Below are 8849 nucleotides of genomic sequence, written 5' to 3'. Positions count from 1 at the left end.
GTTGACCTGTGATCGGATGGTCCAATTTAAAATTTAAATTTAAATTTTTTTTACCGTTGGAAATCCAACGGCCTACAAAAACTAGCCGTTGGAAATCCAACGGCTCTGAGGAGGGCCACGTAGCCCTCACCCGGATGACTGCAAGTTGACCTGCACGCGGGCCCCAGCGCCTGCAAAGCCTGTCGGCTACTCGCCTGGGCACCCGCGTGTTGTGCACGCGCCAAGAAACAGACCGGCTCCTGGGTCTGTCCATTTTGGGCTGGGCTGTTGACTGGCACGGGCTGGGTACCAGTCAATTGTGCGGGCTGGAGCTCATTCCTTGCATGCCGGGCTATTTTCTTCACTTGGTGCCAGTCAATTGCTGCTGGGCTGGACTTGCTCTTAGTGTAGCACTGATGTTATTGGTATCAAATTCCTATACATAACACTAGTCTCAGTCTCTGGGTTTTGTTTTTTGCCGAAAACACAAGAAAATTATTATTAGCACTCCAAAATAGGAAAGCGCAGAACAACTATTTTGAAACACTAATAACAGCTCCCAAAAACAATAGCAGGGAAAGTATTGTAAAGTAGCAAATGATAATTAAGCAAACCATCAGTATTTATGTAAATTACAAAGCTGGGCAAAAAGGAAGAGAAGAAAGTGTTTTTTCAGGGTTTTCTTGGTCAATCATACAAACCATCTTGCTCCCAAATATCGACGAGAAAATCGATCATTTCCTGTTTTTTTAATTTAAGAAATAGTCAGAATGACAATGTTGCGGTAGAGTAGCAATAGAGGAAACAAGTGTGGAGCCATGTCAACTTACAGGAAGAGGGATCGGCTGGCGAAAAGGCTTGTTGGTACTGAGTAAGCTCTCGTAAGTGGCGTTCCAACTACAAAACACAGTAACCGATCATCAGCGAAAAATTTGATAATTCAACCACGAGGAACAGATAATTGCGTAGGGGAAAACTGCATTACAATCCAAGGTGCAAACAAGGGAGAAGCTAAAATCAAGTGAAGTTGAGTAAGTGGTGAAGTTGGTAAATCAGGGCACATATTTCTACATGCTTTGAAGTGTCGGCTTACACTTTTGAAGTGTTAAGGTTGACCAGTTCGGAGATGATTTAATGAAATATCAGCGAGAGGTGCAGGGAAAATTCACCTTATTCTAGGTTCTCGAAGTTGTGTCTGGCGTTGAGGCTGTTTATTTGCAAGCCACAGATTCCTCGTCTGGTTCCAGAGTAAAAGACCTGAATCCATTTAAATTTTCAATGTTAAAAATTTAGTTTGACAGAACAATTCGATTTAGAGGCACTGTAAAACAATAAAACGATTCCAGACAATAGTAAAGCCGCATAGTTCCAGAAAGCACTGCAAAACCTTTGATTCATTGCTTACACTTTGCTGGTCTAAAATATTACAGATTTGATAATATGGCAACATCAACAGCAGGCTAAACTTCTATTTTTCGCAAAGAAAGCACTAAAATCAATCAAAGCAATGATGACAAAAAATAAAATAAAATGGTTATGTGGATCAAGCTTTCGTAAATATCCACCGTTGTCTTCTCTTTTGTTGTTGAAGATAAAAGAAAATGTGCATGGATATCAGTCAACATGGTGTGCCCACAAAAAGTACACTGAAGAGAAAGAGACAGAGAGAGAACTTGCCATGATTTACAAATTCAGGTGTACTGCTTGTGCTGCCAGAAGTACCATGGGAATCAAGGGGGTTTGAAGTGCTAATTGATAAGATGCTTTTCTGAAACTGGATTCCATTGTTCTCCATTTCAATTGTGCTAGTGCTCCAGAAATCCTCTGATATGCTATTTTTTCTCACTGATTGACCTTGAATTCTCAGTCCGTTTGATGGCTCGTCGACAGGAATAAGTAGTCGGGGTTGGCTACAGCATCCAAGACAGCCTCTGCTCTGTTACAAATTAGGTTGACCGTTGAAGTAACCACAAAAAATGATTATTGCTACAACTATCAACATGAGTGGCGATACAAAAATTTTAAGACAAACAGTAACAAATAAAGAAAATTGAAAATTAATAAACACGGGCTTATATAATCAGCATACAAAAATTCTTTGGGATCTCTCTAAGTCCCCACACCCCAGAAACAAATAAAATAAGGAAATGATAAAAACGCAAATGCATACATTTCCCCATGATTTAGAACTGTACAATCTTCAAGTTAATGAAACTTCCACCTATAATCAAATCAGCTTTCTTTTTCGAGTAAACTAGACAGAACCTTACAAGAACAAATGATGCAAGCTCCTAAACATGCATTCTCACAAAAAAGGTTTGAATTGCTGTCAAAGTTAAATCATAGTCTGCATAAGAAAAGAAATAAATGCAGGTAGAAAATAATGAGGCAATGTCCCATAAGAAACATTCAACAATAATGGAAATACACTGCCATGCATGAATTAAGCCCTGTCATTATCCATAGGCGAAAATATCAACGCAATGATACCGAATTCAACCATTGCAACAAATAAAGCCTATGAGTTAAACTCACACATGAGAAAATAACTTAGCCACTCAAACTCACGCCACCAGATCCAAGTTCAACAAACACCACACTTCACAGACAGTACTGACAACCCAACTACGAAAAACTCTTATAACAAGAACAAGGCACTATCATTCCCCGGAGTAGAAATTCATTACAAATAAATTATGTATGAAAAAGAACGAAATTGCTTCCCTTACTCTGAAAAGAGCCTTGCATTTCCTATGGATTTTCTCCATAAATACAACCACAAAAGCTCGAAAGCAAGCACTGGAAAACACAAAAAATGAACAGCACGATTTCTTCTCAAAGCATCTCGCTGTCTGAGACCAAAAACAACACCTAGAATACATATTTCCTACAGAACTCCATGCGAAGGGAAACCGAAGAATATAACTACCAAATGCCCAAGGCTTGAAGCAAAGAATGCCAAATAAAAAGCTACAAACACGTTTCATGTTCATTCACTCTCAAAATCACTTAACGAACAAGTAAACCAAAGTACCAAGATTCTAAAACAAAGTTAAAGGAACAAGCTTGTGCTACAGAAGAAACATGAAGCCCTTGTTTAGTCATCCAGAAAGCATGGGGAAAAACAAATTAAAAACACCAAATTTCCACTTTTAAATCTTCTTTTTTTCCTGTGATGTCAACATCCCAAAAAGAGCAAAATCAATTTTACTACACCGACGAGTTGCATATCCAATTTCAGCTTAGATTTCAATTTCTAGAGTCTCAATACTTGGAAAGACAAAATCTCATGACATGTGGAGTCTCACTTTTTTAATTCTTCCCTTTGTTTCTCACAACGATCCAAGTTTTCAAATTTTTCTTCATTTCCCTTAATTTTCTCAGGAAACAAAAAGAACCCACAACTTTTTAAGAAAAAAATTAACTTAAAGAAAAAGAAACTCACCCCATGCATGTGAAAATGGCAGAGCCCCAAGAGGGAAGATATCTACAAGTGGCCAAGCTCAAACTTGTCCACCAAAACCCTAAATCCATGAAGGAGAAAGACAAACCTCACGATCCTGCATAATCCCATACAATTACAGCTGTTTTTTCGGAGCAATTTAATCTGAATTAATCCACAATTTAATTTAGCAAAATTCATATGCAATCACTAAGAATCATGTTTCTGATTGATTCCCAGGGGAAAAAAAATACATTAAAATAAAAAAAAAGGAAAATGATTCCGATCACTTTGTTTTTTTAAAAAAAAAAAACAGAATTTTAATTCTGCACTTTTTAATTTAATTTAATTTAATAATAATGAACCTGAAGGATGGCATGGTTGGATTTGAAATTGGGTATAGGTCAGGTTCTTCTCTCCTTCATGAAACAGATGGCCCTCTGGTTGGCTTCTGATTCAACCAAAGGGGCACACTTTTTTTGTTCTTCAACTCCTTCCCCCCTTCTCTCCTCTTTCCTTCTTGCTGTTTTATTTTCTCAACACCTTTTTTGTGTGTTTTGTGATTATTAGTTTATTTATTGGGAGGTGGGAGGCAAAACCAACGGTACAACCACTTTTTGCTGTGTAATTTTGGAGAGATTAATTTGTTGAATCATGTAAAAATGGAACGTTGAAAATTTGATAAAATAAAATACAATATATAATGAATGTTTTTATAGTTAATTGTATTGAACTGTCGTGGTGTATAATAGAATTACAAAACATTGCATTGTTTATGTGATAATAATATGTAATTTGAGGATTATATCTATAATCATTAGTCGTGAACCGCTGATCAGTATCTATGAAGTCCTTACCTAACTATTGTTTTTGGTTTGCTTGTCAAGAAAACTTATTTGCTTTTTTGGGTTGTTTTGTTACATTTCCTTCTTGCGGGTTATAACCATTTGTATGAAATTTTAAGAAGGTGTTGGTGTTGGAGGGGTCCATTCTAGTGTGACGGAATCCATCAATCATGTTATCATCATTCAATTAGCATCAATCATGTTATCATCATTCAATTAGCATCATTTTAAATCATTTTCTTGTTGAGGTACATGGTTAGATAACTTTTGTTAATTGTAATTGAATCTGGGTAAAAAGAACTCAATTATTTAATTGCCACCTCTCTCCCCATTTGTTTGTGGGTCCCCGGTAGAAAATGTATAATTATTATTTTTATGGTTACCCAAAATAAATACACACATATATACATGTATAAGTAACGTTAGGTAGACTAAATTTGTAAATAATATGTCTAATAAGAAATAAGCATGTTAATCAACACTTAAGTAATAATTCAATCAGCAACTTCCATGTCATTTAGTTTACAAAATTTTATCTACACATTTAGTCTTCCTAACATTCTAAGATTTGATTTAATTTGGATGAATCAGAATATTGACTTTATGGATTGAAGTGGATGAGGCGAAAAAAAGGGTACCAACTAATCTACAATTCTGTATATAACACGAAAAAACTCTTTCTAGATGTATCAGTTTTAAAACTGTTAGGTGATAGCAAACAGCTACTGCCGTAATGTCTTTTTTGGTGAGGTCATATGGAGAAATTCTAAGGTATGACCAGGACAACACGCTATCCCTCGTTAATGTGTTCCTGCAACCGCAATCAAGAATTTCTCCCTCATGAGCATACACCATGTACTCTATTGCCTAATAAAAGGATCACTTTTATGGCTGATTGTCCCCTGCATTTGCATTACCTTAATGGGATTGGATGAATGTACTTGGATTTGGTGCTGAAAACTCTAGCCTTTGTATTGGGGAAATATTCAAAGCCCGGCAGTGTTGTTAGAGCTCTATTCTTGCTTACCTTAATGGGGTAGTGGAGAAGATGACCTGGAAGGTCTTGATAACAAGTGTCGGCCGAGTAAAATTCCCAGTTCTTTTCGGCAATCTGGTTTACACGTTGCATGCATTCCAAAGATTCTAGATGCCAGAAGGAGTTGTCATCCACTTTGAGGAGCTCATACTATAGTGCTAGTCTGAAAGCATAAATCTGGCCCTTTGGCTGGGATTGTGGAAGCTAACTGGTTAAGTTGGAATGATCCTATAGCAATCTCAGAGTCCCTTGCCCCATCCATTGACCTTTGATTTATGTGTTGCAGATCCAATGATTATGTATTCATCACCAACTGAAAGAAAAAAAAAAAACATGTTAGAGAATATTCGTCAAATTGCACTCGAACATGGCTAATAGTCTGGTATAGTATATCTAACATGTTGTGTTATTAGACTGTGAATTAGGACTGCACATTCTGACATGCTAGTACTAATGTTAACTTTAAATTTATGAGTCTATTTACCTATCATCATTTTTTAATGCATGTAAAATCATGAAACGTCGGGCCTGTTGACTTCTTTTGTAATCGGTGTCTGGCTCTGGAGTCTCAAGAGGTTTATATTCGTCATCCATCTCCATCTTCAGGTTGCCAAGGCAGAAGAATTGAGATAATCCTTAGGGTTTACATTTGAGGCCTTTCTTTGAAGGGCCTCAGAGATGTCAGTGTACATCATCTCCACTGTCCTCCTTTGCCAATCCAATATAGCTCGAACAGAAGCACTCTCAGGTATACCTTCTGGCCACTTTGGGACAACAATGTAGATGATGAATCTCTTTCCCACTTCGATTTTGCTAAAATCTTCACCGAAAGCTCCTTCATTATAAGAAGTTTGATATCCTTATCTCTAATGTCTCCCAAATAAGCTGCCAAGGAAATACTGATTCTCAATGTAAATGAAGTTTGTGGCTCGCCGGATAACATAGATATACACGTTCTAAATGCTTCGGTTGATGATGTTATTCTTCCCACTCACAAGTCCCATTTTTGTTGCTTCAAGAGGCTTTTCAGGAAAGCAATATCAATTTGAACAGTTGAACATTCCATGATTTGTTGTCATTCGAAAACATATTTTGTAAAGGCTGAACCGTGATTTCTTCAAGTTTTCCTAGTGGAATTAAGAACATTTCTCCAACCTATTTTTTACACCTCTGTTTAAAGTTGTACAAGATATCTCGAGCAACCGGACCTTCCAATTTGCAATGAATATCATGCCATGGCTCCCTTGGACCGCTTTTCCTAATTAAAGAGCCTGGAAAGTTGGGCTGGTGGAAATCATTCTGGAGGATTGTGCCTAGTGTTGCAAACAAGGGATTTTTTTAGTATCATATCTTCCATCAAAAAGATCAATGCCTGTGATAAAGCTCACAATCCTCCTTTGTGATCCTCCGCCGGATATCTCATTGTCCACCAAAACTGTTTTCTGATGGTGAGTAAACATTGTGACAATCTCATTTTTCCCTTCATCAGGGTTTCGAGGGCATAAGAAGCAACGCACTTTCGTGTTTCGAAAATATTCTTCTGTTTCTTAATCATGAGTTGTCATCAAACCATCCTTCTTTATCTCCTCAACAGAAGTCCTGTCATCCCAAACAAGCAACAAAACCAAAACACCCTCATTAGCCTTCCTCTTAAGAAGCTGCCCTAGTGTAATGTCATCTTTTCACCTTCTCGGGTCCCTTATCAACGTTATTTCAGTGTACACAGACCAGCCAGTTATGTAAATAAATTGCCTTACATTAGTGATTGCATCAAAGATGTCCTCCCAACATCTCTAGGGCTCATATAATCCTCATAGGGGCATAGGAATATGAGGATTAAATTCGTCTGCGACATCTGAATCTTGGTACAGGGTAACCCTACAACCCTGCCTTTGATTTAAAAATGTTCGAGGAACACCTTCATACTTAGGGTTTCTAATCCCAAGGGAGTCAGGGACCATTGAAAATCTTCTGCAACACCAGAAAACTATAATTTGACATGAATTTTAGAATTACCGTGGATTGGATTGTAACCTTCATCTAAAATTTCAACCCATCTGTCGACCACAAAACCCTTGATTATCTCCTCAACAAGTATATAGACTCTTCCAATTAGGGTTGCCCCAATGAGATCATCATCTTTGACAGTGAATATAATGTGTGAGATGTGGGCACAGTAGATGTCAAATTTCCCCCCATTGCGGATTGTTTGGATCATTTATCATTTGCGTCCGCCCGGCCCTCGCCTTATCTAGATAAACATATTTAGCAAATAAAGAATAATGTACATGCTGATGTCCGCAAAGCACCAACTTCTTGACTTGAGCTGCAAACTTTTGAGATGAATTTGGTGCATCCACAATGTCAAAAGTAAAGGACGAAAAAGTATCAGATAAAAACACTTGAGCTTAAAAGAACTTAACCATTGAAAGATGGTAAAAAGTTTGAAATATCAGACATTATATGTGCACATGGTATTCTAGAAAAATGTATGGAAACAAATGTTACAAATCAATAGATTAATCTGCATGGCTGTTTTACTGATCAAAGATGAAATAGAACCTTTTTTTTTTTTTTTTTAACAAATGATATTATCTACACTAGGGGGTTTAGCCTCATAATGGGCTAGTAATAATATGGTTCAAATTCACCTTTGACGAGAATTGAACCTAAGACATCTCACTTACAAGTGAAGAGGAATACAACTAGATTGTAGTACTAAGTGGCTAGACCTATTTTTTTTTTTTTTTTTTTAGCAAGAAGATTTGCGTGTAAGGAAACAAAACAGTAGAAGAAAGATTTATAGAATGCCAGTCACAGACTCATAGGACATCTCTTCATTTTGTGTAGGATAAAGAGGATTTAAAGTTACAAAATTTTGAAGGGGAAATAAATTTTGACACATTCTTGGAGGCACTAGAATATGGTTGGTACAATTTGGGGAAAATGACTATGATTTAGTCAAGGATCATAAGCTTTTCTCAACAAATATTTAGAAATTGATTTTAACACTCTTTTCTTACTTCATACACATCCATCTAGTTTCGTAGTTGTTAGGCTAAACAATTGAAGTAAAATTAACAATCGAGATTAATAAAGGATATGCATAAGATAAAAAAAAAGGTGTGTTAAATCATTGTACTCTATGCCACTTAGTACGACTGTCTAGTGGTATTCATCTTCACTTGTAAGTGAGAGGTCTTAGGTTCGATTCTCACCAAAAACGAATTTGAACCACATTATTGCTAGCATATTGTGAGGCTAAACCTACCCCCTCCCCCTTAATATAGATAATATCATTTGTTAAAAAAAAAAAAATTCACTGTACTCTATTTCATAATATCATGCAGTACTCTATTTCATAATATCATGCAATAGAAATTTGCCTTGATATGAAAATTCTTTACAATTGTATAGGGGTTATTTATTGCAACGTTAGCATGGAGAGAAATTGAATGGAAAGATTTTCCAAGTAAACCTATTTAAGGAATACTCTCGTAAGACCAATTCAATTTAAGAACAATTTAATTTAATGATCAGAAGACTA

General features: G+C 36.6%; 1 protein-coding gene and 1 pseudogene across 6 annotated transcripts; both read right to left on the bottom strand.

Moving 5' to 3' along the window:
* Positions 1-467: 467 nt before the first annotated feature.
* Positions 468-3954, bottom strand: LOC137718483 (uncharacterized). 6 transcript variants are annotated; one of them, XM_068458043.1, is made up of 6 exons: positions 3787-3954; positions 3425-3563; positions 1657-1910; positions 1149-1236; positions 810-876; positions 469-720 (listed from the first exon to the last, which is right to left on the bottom strand). In XM_068458043.1, the coding sequence occupies exons 2-6, from the start codon at positions 3511-3513 to the stop codon at positions 667-669; spliced, it is 552 nt and encodes a 183-aa protein (XP_068314144.1). In that variant the 5' UTR covers positions 3514-3563; positions 3787-3954; the 3' UTR covers positions 469-666. The 6 variants fall into 6 exon arrangements, with proteins under 6 accessions (XP_068314142.1, XP_068314144.1, XP_068314147.1 ...); XM_068458046.1 differs by having other exon boundaries at positions 3425-3503; XM_068458042.1 differs by having other exon boundaries at positions 470-720; positions 3425-3539.
* Positions 3955-5179: 1225 nt separating this feature from the next.
* On the bottom strand, positions 5180-7832 carry LOC137717053 (phospholipase D alpha 1-like; annotated as a pseudogene).
* Between the last annotated feature and the right edge of the window lie 1017 nt (positions 7833-8849).

The sequence above is a fragment of the Pyrus communis genome, chromosome 15 (assembly GCF_963583255.1).
Source record: "Pyrus communis chromosome 15, drPyrComm1.1, whole genome shotgun sequence".
Taxonomy (NCBI): domain Eukaryota; kingdom Viridiplantae; phylum Streptophyta; class Magnoliopsida; order Rosales; family Rosaceae; genus Pyrus; species Pyrus communis.
Note: the sequence above shows the minus strand (reverse complement) of the source record. Positions and strands in the feature narration are given on the sequence as shown.

What these genes read in the sequence shown, in the direction of transcription:
- LOC137718483 (XM_068458041.1), bottom strand. Translation starts at nt 2,972, where the DNA reads ATGAACATGAAACGTGTTTGTAGCTTTTTATTTGGCATTCTTTGCTTC. An exon ending in ACCTGAATTTGTAAATCATG is followed by an intron (nt 1,237 to 1,656) that starts GCAAGTTCTCTC and finishes AAATGGATTCAG; the next exon opens with GTCTTTTACTCTGGAACCAG. An exon ending in CTTCGAGAACCTAGAATAAG is followed by an intron (nt 877 to 1,148) that starts GTGAATTTTCCC and finishes TGTGTTTTGTAG; the next exon opens with TTGGAACGCCACTTACGAGA.